This window comes from Teleopsis dalmanni, chromosome 2 (genome assembly GCF_002237135.1).
Source record: "Teleopsis dalmanni isolate 2A chromosome 2, ASM223713v2, whole genome shotgun sequence".
Classification (NCBI taxonomy): Eukaryota; Metazoa; Arthropoda; class Insecta; order Diptera; family Diopsidae; genus Teleopsis; species Teleopsis dalmanni.
Window position 1 is genome coordinate 100,073,405 of NC_051847.1, and position 16,610 is coordinate 100,090,014.

A 16,610-nucleotide genomic window follows, 5' to 3' on the forward strand; every position below is an offset into this window, starting at 1 on the left:
CGAAATATATAAAAAAAGCCTTCTTCATTGCAACCAGTATCTTTAACCCCAAATAAGGCTGTAACATTTTTATTCGAAAATTGTTTGAGCAAAAGCCAATACAACAACATTCAAGAACTAAGTAAAATATTATACATTGTGACCGAAAAGTTTCCGGTCATAAATAAATAAAACGCAAAATTCTTAATCTTCATCAATATTTATTTTATCTCCTTCAAAATATGCTCCATTAGAAGCGATACACAAATGCCAACGTTTCTTCCAATCATCAAAACATTTTTTATAGGCGCTTTCCGGTATGGCTTTGAGTTCCCTCTGCGAATTCTGTTTTACGTCTTCTATGGATTCAAAACGCGTTCCTCTGAGTGGTAATTTGAGGTTGGGAAACAGGAAAAAGTCACACGGTGCAAGATCAGGTGAATACGGTGGCTGTTCGATGGTATTTATTGAATGTTTGGCCTTAAAATCGTTGATAATGTTGAACAAATTGAGGTGAATCGGAACAAGCCGGGCGTTGACACGTCGCATACACAAATTGTCCACCAAAATCAAACGAGCCATCTCACGACCGATGCCTAGCTCTCGTGCTATCTCTCTAACACTCACATGAGGATTTTTGAACACGATTTCCTTTGCCTTTTCAATGTTTTCGTCGGTGGTAGAGGTCGAAGGTCGTCCAGAACGCGGCATGTCTTCGACGGTCGTACGACAGTCCTGAAAGGCTTTGTACCACTCATAAACTTGAGTTTTCGATAAAACTGATTCCCCATAAGCCTTTTGTAGCATTCGCAACGATTCTGCACACGAAATTTCGTTCGAAAAACAAAATTTGATGCAAACTCTTTGTTCAATATTTTTTTCCATTGTTTTTTTCGCAACGCACTACTGAGGTGAACTGGTTTCAACAGCTGCCGTAAACGAACTGTCCGACAGATCGCGCTCATTTTTGGCATAGTAATTAAGGACAGTTCTGCCAAACTACATAAACTTAAAATATCGAAAAATATACAGCGCGCGAATTTTAAATGAGAACCTCCGAAAACCTTTCGGTCACAATGTAAGCACGATATTTAATCACATGCACGACAGTAGAGAATACACAATATAACCGATGTTTTCCAAAGAACAATGGATTCCTCCGATCCTCTTATATATAGCCATATTATAAATAAAATACAGATCAAAACAAAAATAAAACTTTGCACAAGTTTTATAGTGTTATATCTGTATAATTTAGATATTTATTTATTCAAACTAACTCCAAGTTATTATTATTTCACAAGTTCAAAATAACTGACAGAATTAAAATATTAATTGTTCTTTATCTGTCAACTGTCATCTTGGCAGAGTTGCCAACACCTCCCCTTTTGAGATTAAATCTCCAATGCGGTGATTCTAGGGTCTATAACGGTCAACAGGATGTCTAGTACGCCTTGGTCGGGTATACGGAACAACTGCCTCATTGTGCTTCTCAGTTTGAGGGATTGCAATCTCGGTTACTTCGCTGAAAGATTGATCTGGAGTCGAAACCATGTTGTTGTTAGTTATTTCGACCACATCTTTAGGTGTTGTTTCGTAGAGGCCAAATGCATCAACTAAACACTTTTCGTTGGCGATATCTTCGGAAGTACATATTTCTAAAGATAACTCATTTCCTTGATCTTTTCGGTCACGAATTTGATTGGCATGTGCACGAATAAGTTTGCCATTTTGTAAGCGAACATTATAAATGACGTTACCTATGCGTTCGATTATTTTACCTTTTGTCCATTCAAAGTGTTTGTTTTTGAATATGTTGACATAAACGAGCTCTTGTTTTTCGTAAAACTTTGGCTTTGCACCATGCCTTTTGTCAAATTGCGCTTTCATTTTGAGTTGTGTATCGCACTTGTTTTTAAACTTGACATTTGGGTCTGACACCAGCGTTGGTTTAATCAAGTCAAGTTTAATACGGATTTTTCTTTTTAGTAAAACTTCAGCTGGCGATTTACTGTCCTCATTTTGCTTATTCGGAGTTGATCGGTAAACTTGTAGAAATGTTTGAAGATTTTCAGCAGTTACCCCCTTCCCATTTAACTTTTTTAGTGCTCGCTTTAAAGTATCCACAAACCTTTCGGCTTGTCCATTTGACATGGGATAGTACGGACTGCTTCGTATATGACTAATGCCGTTTTCCGCTAAAAACTCTTGAAATTGGTGACTCACAAATTGAGTACCATTGTCTGAAACTATTGTCTTCGGTAACCCAAATCTAGCGAAAATTTCTTTCAAGCTGGAAATTGTTTGAGTTGCTGTTATAGATTTTGTTTGTATAATTTCTGGCCATTTTGAGAACGCATCGATTACGACCAAATAGTAGTATGAATCTATTGGTCCTGCATAATCAATATGGAGCCGTTCCCAAGAATCAGAAGGTTTTGGCCAAGGATGTAAAGTTGTTTTTGTGGGCATTTTAGCTGCTGCGGCACAATTTGAACAACTTTTCACCATTGCTTCAATATCGTGATCGATATTTGACCAATAAACGTAGTACCGCGCGATGGCTTTAGTACGACCTATGCCTTGATGACCTCGGTGAATTTCTTTAAGAATGCGCTTTCGGAAAATTTGAGGTATAATAATGCGTTGTCCGAACATTAAACATCCGTCAACTATACATATGTCGTTTTTTCGGTTAAAGTAAGCTTTTAACTCACTGTTGTTGCAGTTTGATGGCCATCCTTCAGTTACATATTCGAGAATTTTAGCTAAAACCTTGTCCTTAGCTGTTTCGTAAGTAATCATCTTGCTGGTAAGCAGCAGCTTATCAAGTGAGTTATGTAAAATTTGTTTACTTTCAATTTCAAACTCTACTGCAGCGATGACATAGTTTTCTGAAGGATTGATTGTGTTATGTATGAGTCGTGATAAAACGTCTGCATACCCAAAACTGTTAGTTGAAATAAACTTTAATTCGAAGTCGTATGCAATCAGTTTAATTGCCCAACGTTGAAGTCTATTTGCTTGATGCACCTTAATTCCAGTTTTATCACCAAATATAGCTAGAAGAGGCTTATGATCTGTTTGAAGTTTGAATCTTCTCCCAAAAACCATTCTATGAAATTTCGTAACCGCGAAAATAAGCGCAAGAGCTTCTTTTTCTATTTGGCTATATTGTTTTTCTGTGGGCGTTAGTGATCTGGACGCATGACATATTACTTTCATTGAACCGTCGTCAGCTTCATGAAAAATGCAAGCTCCGAGCCCATAGTTAGATGCATCTGCAGCGACTACTATGTTTTTTAGTGGATCGTAATGCGCTAATAATAACTCTGATGACAAAATTTGCTTGAAACCATCTAAACAGCGTTGATGAAGTTCCGTCCATTGCCACTGCTTGTTGTTTTGAAGTAGTTCGTCTAATGGTCCTCGGTATTTGCGCATGTGATTTATGAATTTTCCATAAAAATTGATAGCACCTAAAAGTGATCTAAGTTCGGATTGATTGGTTGGCGCAGGCATTGTCTTGATTGCTTCAATGTTTTTTGGATCTGGGCGAATGCCGTCTTTACTGACAATATATCCCAAGTAAGCAATTTCAGGAACTGAAAAATTGCATTTTGCGATCTTGAGTTTAAACCCGTATTGATAAATACGTTGTAGAACTTCATGTAAGTTGTTGTCATGCTCTTGTTGGTTTCTACCTGAGACAAAGATATCGTCAATGTAAGCAGCTACGCAATCTAAGCCCGCAAGCATTTTATCCATAATTTGTTGAAAAATTGCCGGAAAAGTTTTGACGCCAAAAACCATACGCTTGTATTTGAATAAACCTAGATGCGTGTTTATTGTGAGAAGTTCTTGCGATTTGCTATCAACTTCGATTTGGAGAAAAGCGTCCGAAAGGTCTATATGACTAAATACTGTTGCATTGCTAATTTTTGCAAAAATATCCTCTGGAAGCGGTAGTGGATACTTGTAAGATTCAAGCGCGTCGTTAAGACCAGTTGAGAAATCAGCGCAAATACGAATGCTACCATTTGGCTTTTTGATAACTACGATTGGTGCGGCCCAGTCAGAGTAATTGATGGGTGCGATAATGTCGAGATCTTGAAGTCGCTTGATTTCTTCTTCAACCAAATGTTGAACTGCGTATGCTACCGGGCGCTTAGGTCGAAAAACAGGTTGACAGTTTGGTTTAATAATTAAATGTGCCTTAGTTTTATTACAAAGACCCATAGCATTATCGAAAAGTTCTGGAAATAATTTTTTCGGAAGAAATTTGCAATTCGACGACTTTATTGAAACATTATTTGCCTGTTTTGTTGTTGAAATTTGGCTGCAAATAGCATTAAGCGTCATATCGCTAAGTTGAAAAGCAGTTATCCAGTCCAATCCGAATACGTTCAAATCGATCGTTGTAACGAAGTACGTAAGTGTTCTAATTGTGTCTTTTAACTGCACATCACATGTAAATTTTGCGTACAATGGTAAGTTTCCAGTTGCACTTTTAGCAGATTCTGGTTGTACTTCCATTGTATTTAAAATATTTAATTTGTCGAAATTAAATTTTGAAATGATAGTTATGTCCGATGCAGTATCAAATTGCAATTTGATTCGCACATTGTTGATTTTAACGTGGACATATTTACGCTGTGAAGCTGTGATGCTGTTCGTTGTGTATATACTGTTGGATCGTGGCTGTGAAAATGTTTTTGCTTTACCATTGCTATTATTTTTGTTGTTGCTATTGCATTTTGATTTTGATAAATTTTTCGCTTTGCAATAACCTTTTTTATGGCCTATGTTGTGACAGTCTTCGCATTTATAATTTTTGTATGGGCAGTCACGCACATAATGCATTGCTCCACAAAACCAGCATGGTGTTTTCGGTTTGTGATTGTTCTTAAGCTTATTTGCTTGTACTCGATTCACCTGATTTTCGCGTGATTTATTTTCTACCAGCGCTGTGTCGGATTTTAAATTAATAATACGCTGACACTCGTTTGTAAGTTTTTCCAAGTTGATGGTATTAGCTTCTGTGTCCAGTTTGGTCAATATTCGGGTTCTTATTTCGAAGTCTGCTTCCGATTTCAGCCCCAATACGAACATTAAACATTTGAACTGGTCCAGTGACAGGCTATTCAATTTAAAATTTTCACATTGTTTATTAACTTCGGCTGCGTACGTAGTATAGTCGGCATCTGGTGGTTTGGTTAACTGTAAGCAGCTATAGCGTAAGCTGAATTGTGACTTTTGGAGTCCAAACAGTTGTTTTAATTTCTCCACTGTTGTAGTGAAATTATATTCACGTGGATGCTTAGGCAAAATAAAGTCCATATATTTATTATGCACATTTGTGCTGAGTTTTCTTAATAGAAGCCTGACTTTCGCTGCGTCATCAAGTTTGCTACCATCTACTAAGAACAAATCTTCATACCTCGTATACCACGTTTCAAATGTTAAGTTATTTTCTGGATCATACACAAATTCCGTGAGACTCGATGCTAAAATCTCCATTGTTTGCTCCGGATTTTCTGTTTTCGGAACTGCTTTCATTTGCAAACACTCTTTGAAAAGTTCACGCATTGCTTCGGTGTCTTTCGCACGTTGGTTTTGCATTTCTTGGAAAAATAACTTGAATTCTTGTGGATTCATTTTTTTTTTGTGTACATATATTTTTCATGTAATGCAAAAAAAAAAATATCCTCGTCGCCACTGTTATATCTGTATAATTTAGATATTTATTTATTCAAACTAACTCCAAGTTATTATTATTTCACAAGTTCAAAATAACTGACAGAATTAAAATATTAATTGTTCTTTATCTGTCAACTGTCATCTTGGCAGAGTTGCCAACATATAGCATAAAACACTTCATGCTTACCTTGCAGGATGAATCACCTTATTACGGATAAACATAAAATCATTTTTATCAGCGTTATCAATAACGCTTTAAATAAGCAATAGTTACACTCTATTTTAATTTTTTATCAAATGCAATTAAATAAAGGGATAACATCTATCTGTCTCTTAAAATATTCTTAGGTTCGGAATAAAAACTGCATCTTACACCTACAAACCACGCAAATAAAATTATAGTCATGTAATTCTACAGGAACAGTAAAGAAATTACGACATAAAAATTTCCTCATATTTGAGCAGAGGTTCAGATGAGTAAACTGAAACACAAGCAGATATATCGTATATGCAAATAAATTTTAAGTGATGAATATGACTTTACACGACAAATCAATAAATAAAGGTTAACCTCTCACTTAATATACAAGCAAATATATAAGAGAAAACTACTGAATAAGAAATTTTAAATTTTATTAGTAAAGTTTTAGTATAATTAAAATAATCTATATAATCATATGCATAGCTCATCGATACCTAAAAAACTTCTTCAAACATATCATCACGACCTTAATTGTCTGCTGTAGTACGATTAGTAATCGAGGAAAGTCAATTGAAAGAGATAGGGTTTAAACAGAACAGGGACTAAAAAAGAAGTTTGAAACTAAAGCCTTAAAAAATGATAGCACCACACGCATATCTTTAAGGTAGTGAAAAAATTATATTAAGGACACGCTTCGTTAGGGAGTAATTAAAGTGATACTTCGTGATAAATGAAATTACAAAGTTCTGCCAATTGAAAAATTTGGTAATAAATATGTCAAAGTTGTTGATACATAAAAATCACGTAAGAATATGTTTCCACTGCTTACTTAGTATATTACTAAAGTTACTTTAAGATTTTGTCGTTTCCATTGGCATAAGTAACTAATTGCATGTGAAAGAGCTTTTATGTGTCAGATAGTTCTAAGAGAGCTTCGGTTTGTTTAAATAAACTTCAGTTAATATATTTCAGAAAAAATTAAATATATAATTTATATATCAATTATATACATATAATTGTATATATATGTAATTGATATATATTATAATAACAAAGATTATATGAAATATTTACTTCCTCAACGCACTGAGGAATAGCTTATAGCTTATCTGTAGTTTGTTTATATTTTACATATAAAACATGTGACAAATATTTCAAATTTTGATGATTTGCTTTGTGGATTATTTATTTTTAAAAGTTGCATTTGACATTTTTGGTGTAATTTTCCTTGCTTAATTTTTAAGTTAAAAAGCACGGAAGCTCTTTGTATGGTTAATGAAATTTACTGACGAGAATGCATATTATTCAGAGTGTCACATCAGTTTGTCAATTTTGTATTTTTTCTATTATATTAGTCATTTTTTATTGTACCTGAATTTAAAAGGACATGCATACCAGAGAACTGCAAAGAGTCATAATTTAACACCCAGAGTACACTCATAAAAAACCAAATCTAAATGCATATAAATGTTTTTCTCACACACTATTTATATGCATTCATATTCGCCACAGAAATGATTCGTAAGTATGTTCGTTAACGAATTCCGGTGCTAAAGAATCAACTTTACAAGAATACGTATGATTCATGAATCAAAGCATATACTCAGATGAGTACAAATATACTCATTGAAAATGAATGACTCGATCACTTGCGACGTTCGTAAAAATTTTGTGTGAGCGCTGTTGTGTTTAGTTTAATCTTTTTAATGTGTTGTTGTTGTTAGCATTATAAATGCACGTGTTTTGTTTGTGTTTTGAAATATTTCATGTGCATAATTTTAGAGATTTTACTAGCAAATTATATGCACAGTAAACAAGAACAAGCAAATTTTTCCCGACTGTGGTTTAATACTCATAAATGGCTCATTAATCATCACATGAGCAGAGTATAAATCTTTCTAAGTACTATCAGCTGTTTATATGAATCAAGTGCAGTCAAGTTAACGAAAAAGAGAGTCTGAATTGAAGTTCTCTGATACATACATACAACACAGCTTTGACAGTGCAGGGCACAGATAGTTTGGCTCTCATGACCGAATTTAATCTGACATTTATTTTTTTCTCTCACTCTGTTTTTTAATTTTCATTAAAAACAAAAACAATTTTGATTTTGACGTGCCCGTGACACTCTACATAACATGGGCCTAACACGATCAAAATTGATGCAAAAAGGTAAAAAGTGAAAGAAGAAAAGATAGTTAGAGAATATAACGGATGGATAATATATAACAGGTCTGTTACTTGTGTAAAGCACAAGTAAAGTGTAAACTGAGAGCGTAACACAAATAAAATGCTAAATTACTCTTTTTGCACAGATTTTCATGGAACAGCTTTGTGTAAAATCTGGTGAGAACACCAGTGCCGCGCAAATAACCAATACAAAAATTTGAATTCAAATCAAAACAGCTGATCACACACATCACACAAATTTTACTTGAAATAAAATGTACGAGTAAAGTCTGTGTAGCATTTTCAAATTTCGACAGAGATGTTACGCTCTCTCAGATGCTTTCATTTAATCGAAAATTTGCTGGTGGAACGCACTTGTGTATACACAGTGTTACTCAAAGTTACTACGAGAAGCTCATGTAACATTTTAACAGACCTAATATTAGCGTTGAAAATCATATACAAAAAAATAAAAGCTGCTGAACTAGTGTTCAATAAATAGTACGTGAAAATAATTTTAGAAAATAAGACTGCATTCTTAAGAATGCATTACTAGTTATATTTAAATTTTTTGAGACAGCCGCAAGTTCAAAATTAAGCTATGACGTACAAAGATAATGAATTCATAGATAAGTAGAAGAAAAATCTTTAGAAACAGGTCTTACTTACTGGTGCCCTTCTCTCCTAAGTGGAGCATAGGGCCCAGAAAGAGATCTACAAATTACTTAGTATTATATACAGTTGTAAACTACATAACCGATTAATGAACCTATCAAAAAATAGATGACCAAAAATGATTTCCACCAAATAGTTTTAATTAGTTTTAATTTTGTTAAAAAAATGGTTAAATACAAAAAAAATAATTTTGTTTATAGATAAGTACAAGTAAACTTATCTATGAACTTGCTAAAAGAAGGGATTATTTTTATAAGAAATATAACATAAATACAATTATCACTCTATTTTAAACCCGTGGAGTAATACTAAGACCATGAGATATGCCATTACTATCGCTGAGGAATCTTCAAGGAATAGGCGAAATGTAATACATTGTAATACAGTCAAATCCAAGCAAAAGTAAAGTATGAATTAATTGTTCTGTACGAAGTCAGTTGACCCGCATTCGATTAATTCAATAAGTTCTTAAGTCAGCTAATATAAACATTGAGCAATTACATTGTATATCCTTGCGTACAAACTATTTTGTGATCAAATTGATCTTGCATTATTTATGTTTTTATGTTATTTTGCGTGTTGTACTCTGTTTTAACTAATTACTTCTTTTGCGTTCAGCTGTTTATATTTCTTACGTTGTTTACATCTACAACTAATTTAGCACGGTATCAACTGAATTTAATGAGAATTTTTACATTCTCATCGACCAAATCGGTTACGGATGAATATATTTAAAAATAGGTCAGTGTAATCAGAATAGTCATAATCCATAAATAAATCTACAACTCCCTATCGATACAAGATTTTCAAATATAAAATTATTTTATAACATTATATACGTAAATAGTATTATGCTAATACCTAAAATAAATTAAATATTATGCATTAAATTAATTTTCATGTCCTATTGTGATAATAAAGTAATAATTTAGAGGTTGGCGGGATATGGGCAATAACCTAAATGCAGATTTTTCAGTGATATTTCTGATAATAAAAATTTAAATATTTACAAATATTAACAAAAACATTATACAAGAAAAATTTTTAACTCTTACTTCTAATGATGTAATAATATGATAAACAGCAATTTGATTAGACTAAATCTAACGAATCAATAAAGGAACAGCAAATGTCTAAAATCGAAACCAAATCTAACTCAAACCCCTAGTGCGCTGCTTTATATGCATATGCAAAAGGCAAATTTTAGAAGCAATCATGGCATTATAATAAAGTCTGTCCTAGCTCATCACTGCGACAAGTACCTTTAATATTCCTATACGGTACCTTATACGGTAACTAACCGTAACGTAGAAAACATCCTACATGGGCTTTATAACATAAACACAAGAAAACAAATTATAAATTTGAATATATTTACAATGTACATGCGACAATGTACATCTACTACATAGGTGAAATGATTTAAAATTTTATGTATATATACATATATGTTACTGTAACTAAAGGGTACATTAGAGGGCCAACTGTTTTGGAGTTATTATTGGCTTGAATATTTGGTAGGATGTGATTTATGAGTATTTTTAATGTATAAAAACAAACATATATTTAGTTTTCACTTCTGTAGTGAAGTGCAATGTTATATTAAACTCTGTTTCACATTTGAATGTACACAAATTGTTCGTGTTGAAAAATGGATACATAATTTCTTTCTTACCTGTAGTCTTCCCGAGCACATCTTACCGGAAAACAGCTGCAGGAATCAATATTGTCCTTTGCCGTATTGAATTACAGAAATAAATTTATTTGCATGATCTTACGAAAAGTTTAATGTATTTATTAGAAAGTTAATCAATATACATTATATAACTTTCCAACACCGGGAACTGATATAGGAAAGCGAATCTGTCAGGTTTCTGAAGTAGTTTACGCATAGGAATATATAACAAATTATTTATTGCACCCACAGGACTATTTGACTTGAGCTTGGTATATTCAACATTAAAGAAACCGGAATCAATAAAAAATGTCAAACACATAATTATTTACATAAGCTTGTTTACGCACATATGCATTAATGAAAATACATTAAAAACAGCAATTTCACTACGTAATACTACAAATACCAAAATAATTTATACCTACATCGATAAATTTATACCACAGAACGTTGTCAAACATGAACGACATATTCTATGCACCTGTCATACCGTATTCTATGCAGCTAACAAGACCTTCAAAAAAATAGAAACACTTGACCAAAGAACAATTCACAAGAATGGTACCTAGCAAAGATAATAAAGAAAAGAAACTTCGATGATATATTGAAAAACTGGACCTCTGTGTAATATCGCAAAAAAGTTTCTCTTATTTATTCATCATACCAGAACTGTCATATATTATTTATGTCATATATTACTGTCATAAATTTGCTCTTATTTAAACAAACATCATGGAGAATAACATGTTACATCTCTCTATAAGCGCTTTTACACCAAAATTGAAATGACGCCATTTGGATTTATTGTTATATTGATATAACAGTAAATGCAATCACATTATGATCTCTCGTTTGACGTTTTCATACAAGATTTTTAATTCTTAACCTAAAAATCCCGATTTTCTTATAATATGTTTACACTGCTTTTTTATTACATGTAACTCATTAAGTAAATTTCCTAAACCATACAAAGAGCTTCCATGTTTTTTATAACCATGTTTCCAATGCTTATTTAGTAAGTATATCTTAAGCAGGATATAGACGATGCTACAGGTATGCAGACTAAATATGCAGTTCAAGTATGCGCTTTGATATACACTTTGAAACTAGGTATACATACTTCATTTTGATTTATTTTCTACAGCGTGCATAACAACAGCAGAGCAAGTACAGAATGCAAAACAATAGTTGAAACTGAAGAAATTGAGGTGATGATAAGAGTAACAAGTTATTTATTTCATTGTATAAAGATTTCATATTTCTTAGAATTAACCATAATTTTTTGTTGTTGTTGTTGTTGCTGGCGTTCTTATTTTAATTCTTAAAACTAAAATTATTTTTAATTCAATTCTTTATAATTATGTATTTTAATATTTTTATTCATAAAATAATTTTTTAAATATATAAGCTTTTTAATAATTTATTGTAGCACATTTTTTTCGAATTTGCTATTTTTAAAGAAAATAAGTATCAAGCACTTTTTCAATTATTTTTGTTTTGTCACTAATTAATAATTTTTTCCGCGATCTTTGCTCGTCCGACGCTCACCACAGTGCGATTTAGTAGTATGCATACTTGGTCCGCATACATGTAGCATCGTCTATATCATGCTTAACAGTTCACTTTTTTCAGATTGCCTAAATTACTTGAATTTTAAGTAAGTCAACTGATCTAACGAAGTCAGTGGAAACTTACCATAGGTAAATCTCATTAAACATACAAAGAGATTTATTGCCTTTTGCCTTTAAACTTACATATAAATCAAAGGAATTTAGACCATAAGTGGCGAAAGCTATTAATACTTAAAAATAAATTTCACACAAGAGAAATTACCAAAATGTGACATATTTGTCATGTGTTCTATGTAAACAAACAAAAATTGAGCTGTATACAGAGTAAATATTTATGGTATCATGATATATAAAACTTACGAACGCACACTAGAAATATCAGAGTTTTTAATAAATACATACTTGAAACTCTCGTTTAAAAAAATTCTTAAATGGGGCACACGGTACATCGGGATTCATTTATTCAATTTATTCATGCGAATTAATCACTCCTGCAAGACTGTTCTGTTCAAGTTTTACTAAATTGTGTAAATTCAGGGTGTATAAATTTGGATATTGGCGTCTAGCGATAACGCACATTCTTTAGGTTTTAATTAATCTTACCATAAATTTCATTATATACCTTTATCTACTTTCAGATTCATTTACTTTTAGTTTTTAATTTCATTCTTAATATTTTGTTTTAAGTTGTTTTGGTTTAAATCAGGGTTTGTATTTGCTCACTCATGAGCAGCTCAGGCTTATGAGCAATAGCCAATTTTTATGTAAGCCTAATAATAATAATAAAAGAGTATACGTGAAAATTGCCCAACAGCCGGTACTGCGGCCAGAAGAGACCTATTGTACCAGTTTCACTATTGATTAAACAAAGCCCCTTAAAGCTTTGTGAATAAAGTCTAGAACTAAATCTAGAGAAGAGTTCTTAATCTGTTCTGGTGACAGAAATTCCTTATGAAACAGGTTTCTTCTGTGCGTTATTAAAGCTGGACAGTCACAAAGAATGTGCATGGTTGTTTCCTCATTTTCGAGGCATAATCTGCATTCCGAGTTAGCAGATAATTGTAGTTTATGAAGGTGATATTTCAGACCATAATGACCTGTAATGAAACCCGTTATCATCCTTAAATTACATTTTGAGAACTTAAGAATGTTTTTGTAGGAGTAAGGTGTTATCAGTGCTTTGCTTTGTCTGAGTCCTGGAAAGTTTACCCAGTACTCTAGCCGCATATGATTTTCCATTTCCTTGATAATCTGTTTTGTACTGGCCCAGTTTATTCCACAAAAGGGTTGAGGGCCTATAAAAGCAGTTTTTGATGCAGTTCTTGCTAGCTCATCAGCTTTTTTATTTCCCAAAACTCCTCTGTGGCCCGGAACGCAGTAAAGGTTCACCTTATTCCGAGCTGCAAGTGATTGCAGAAGCTCGTAACACTCAAGGACCTGTTTTGATTTGAAAGTCCAAGAAGAAAGAGCTTTAAGAGCAGCCTGGCTGTCAGAGTAAATAACAATTTTCGAGCCAGAAGGTTTTTTGATTAAATTGGATCTTATGCATAAGTTGATTGCGTGGATTTCAGCTTGGAAGACACTCGTAAGCCTAAAATTGGCTTATATTGAAGAGCTGTTTACCAGCGCTAGCCTTCAATTTGCTCATATTGAAGAGCTGCTCATGAGGGCTCATGACCGGAGAGCTCAACTGCTCAGTAAAACCCGATTTATTTTTGATTAGTTTATTTGCTTTAATTATTTTTGTATACGTTTCTTGTTATATGAAAATATATAATTTAAAATTAACTTAACTTGTTATAATTTATATTAAAACAATAGAATGAAACAATACTACATTGTTTTTCGCATTGTAAACAAATTGTTTTATTGCATTCATGTAAAACTTTGATATATTTATTTTTTTATGTTCAAATTTTGCGAAAAACAATTTCACATAATTTAAAACACTTGAATTAATATAAAACTATTAATTAAGTAAAATCACAAAATTCAAATAAAAAGTGGCACGTGCCAAATTGTGTAATGAAAACAACAACAATGCCATATATTTTTCATATTCCTTCATGCAGCACATTCTTGTAAGCAGCGCATGAGGTCTCATGAGCCTCAGTTCGACTATTGCTCTCGGGCAAGATGGCGGCTCTTACTCACGAGCGTGAGCTCTGCAATTGAGTTCGCTTGTAAGCGTGAGGCATGGTACGAAAAAAGCTTCTTGCCGGTTTATGAGCCGTGATCAAAATGAGCCGAAAGGAGCTGCTCATGGGTACGCAAATACGAACTCGGATTTTTATTATTTTAAAATTTTGCAACTTTCTACTATTTCATTTTATTTTCTTTTAATTTAAATTAATTTTCAATTAAAATAATTTTAAATTATTAAATTATTTAAATTTGGTTTATCACACTTGGTGCGCATTCCCGCACGGCAAAGAGAATTTCACAACGAAAAGGTTTTCTGTTTGTTGTGTTATCTGTGCGCACTGTATGTGAACAATTCTACAATTTATTTTATTTTTTATAAACATTTGATATCCTTTTATTTAATTAATTTTTTATTTCTCTATATTTTACTTTCTATTTTACTTTTTTTCTTACTTTGTATTTTTAATTTTATCATCAATTTCAAGTGCTATTGGTTGTACTTAAATTTAATTTTTATTTCAAATTTATACTACTATCAATTTTAGTTTCTTCCGTTAGTTCGATTATTCTTTTATTTATTTTGATTGCTTTGTCTATTTTAATTGTTTTGTTTGTCTTGTTTGTTTTGTTTATTTTACATATTTTATTCATTTTATTTATATTATTTATTTATTTTATTTATTTACTCTATCTTATTTTATTTTATTTTACTTTTTTATTTTATATTTTGGTTGCATATATGTGCTTGCATTTTATATATAATTGTCACCAGCTCTGCTACCATTTAATCTAACCTTGTTTTTTCCATTACTTTAAATTTAAATTTTGAAACCGGCATACGCCCACCTATTCTCCTTTATCTGTTGCGCCTGTCCGTCTGTCTGCTTGCCTACAAGCTTACTCACCTATAAGCTTACCCCGTTGCGGATATGAAGGTCCGCCCACCGAGTAGCGGCAGCCGCTGCTCAGGGGAGCTTGATTCCAACATTAAGCGTTGCAAGACATCCTCTTTTAAATCTGTAAAGAAAGTTAGTAATCAAAAAAGATTTGAAGTCCTGTCCAAACCGGTTGAAGAAATTGAAAAATTGAATCAATCCCTTCCGCTTGATAATGTTTTTTTACAAAAATTGCAAAGAACTCAGGGCTACTTTTGTGGATAACATTCCACAATTCCCTCCGCTCCAAAGTCTGGCTTCCTTCGGAACTTACCTTGCCTGAGGAAATTCTCTCAATTCTAAAGGCCAGTATTGCCGATATCCCCACACATGACTGGAAAGCAATAAAGGTTAGCGATCCCAAAGGCGACTTCATCGTAGCACTTGTGGTTCTTAACGAAGAATCTTTCGCCCTTCTTCAAGCCCGCAATGTGGTGATCAACTATGGCTTCGGGTTGGTCATCTTTCCGATATATAAAGCCGAATCCCAAGAAGTTAAGTAACAACCTTCTAGGGTTGCATCTTCGGAATCGGCCTCTGATGACAGAACCGATGCCACTTCAGAATCCAACACTCCCCATGAAAGGACATCTGATAAAATCAATACCCTTTCCTTCGAAGACGGAGGTAGCATAATCTTGTCTTCCCAGCTGGCTCCGATCTCTTTACAGGTATGGTGCTATCCTGCGAGACCTCACCGATGTCTGTCATTAAAAATATTTGGTCTGTTAATGGATGGATGTTGTTTCACTAAATTATATCAATGTTGTGATAAAGCGCGTACAACTCATACGAACTTACGAAGAACTTTTCTCTTGAACACTCCAAGTAGTGCTTCATCACTTCGTCCCAATTGCCTACTGAGCCCATAGTAGCATTTATTAGCAATAATGACTCTTCGTATGATCTTCAGGCTGATATCGGTGTTGCTTGTTACGGCGGCGCCAAGGTAAAACAATCCCTTGACAAATACGAAAGTATAGTCGCAAGAAACTAGCTCGGCATCACAAGCAAGGAGCGATGCATATTTCTAGCAGTATCCGACATATACTTCGTTTTGCCCTCTATTACCGCTAAGCCCATTCATGCAGATTCCTTTTTCATAGAAACAAAGGTAGCTGTAACATCAATCTTGCAAGGAGCTGGACACATTTGTATAGTATTGATCCATTATGATAAACATCTATTCTACGAAATTAAAAAGATCACATGATAAGGAATCACTTTGTCTAAAGCCTCACACGGTATCGAAGGGTTCGAAGAGATTTGATCCTATCGTGATGGAACTATGGGTATTGCTCAACGTCATTCTGTAGAGCAGTATTACCATTTCAGGGATACCGAGCTCAGAAATTGCGGCGTAAACGGGTTATCGAACACTGCTTTACAATCAACAAAAAAGTAGTGAGTGTTGATGTTATGTTCGTGTACTTTTTCCAGGATTTGTCATAGTGTGAATATTTGGTTAATGGTGGAGCGACCAGATCGGAAGCCATACTGATAAGACCCAATCAGTGAGTTGGCATGCACACTCTGTGTATATTTAACTAGATTAC

The 16,610-nt window shown here is 33.3% G+C and overlaps 2 protein-coding genes across 2 annotated transcripts in view; both read right to left on the bottom strand.

The window, feature by feature from the left end:
• Window positions 1–10,820, bottom strand: part of LOC119684243 — a gene marked incomplete at its 3' end in the record, with an annotated part of 30,757 nt that extends 19,937 nt beyond the window's left edge. The window contains 1 exon segment of the mRNA XM_038098248.1: window positions 10,401–10,820.
• On the bottom strand, window positions 1,396–5,657 carry LOC119675179 (uncharacterized protein K02A2.6-like). The gene has a single exon (XM_038086366.1). The coding sequence runs from the start codon at window positions 5,635–5,637 to the stop codon at window positions 1,396–1,398; it is 4,242 nt and encodes a 1,413-aa protein (XP_037942294.1). The 5' UTR covers window positions 5,638–5,657.
• Window positions 10,821–16,610: the final 5,790 nt, after the last annotated feature.

Excerpts from the sequence above, each read along its gene's own strand:
- LOC119675179 (XM_038086366.1), bottom strand. The coding sequence starts at position 5,637 with ATGAATCCACAAGAATTCAAGTTATTTTTCCAAGAAATGCAAAACCAA.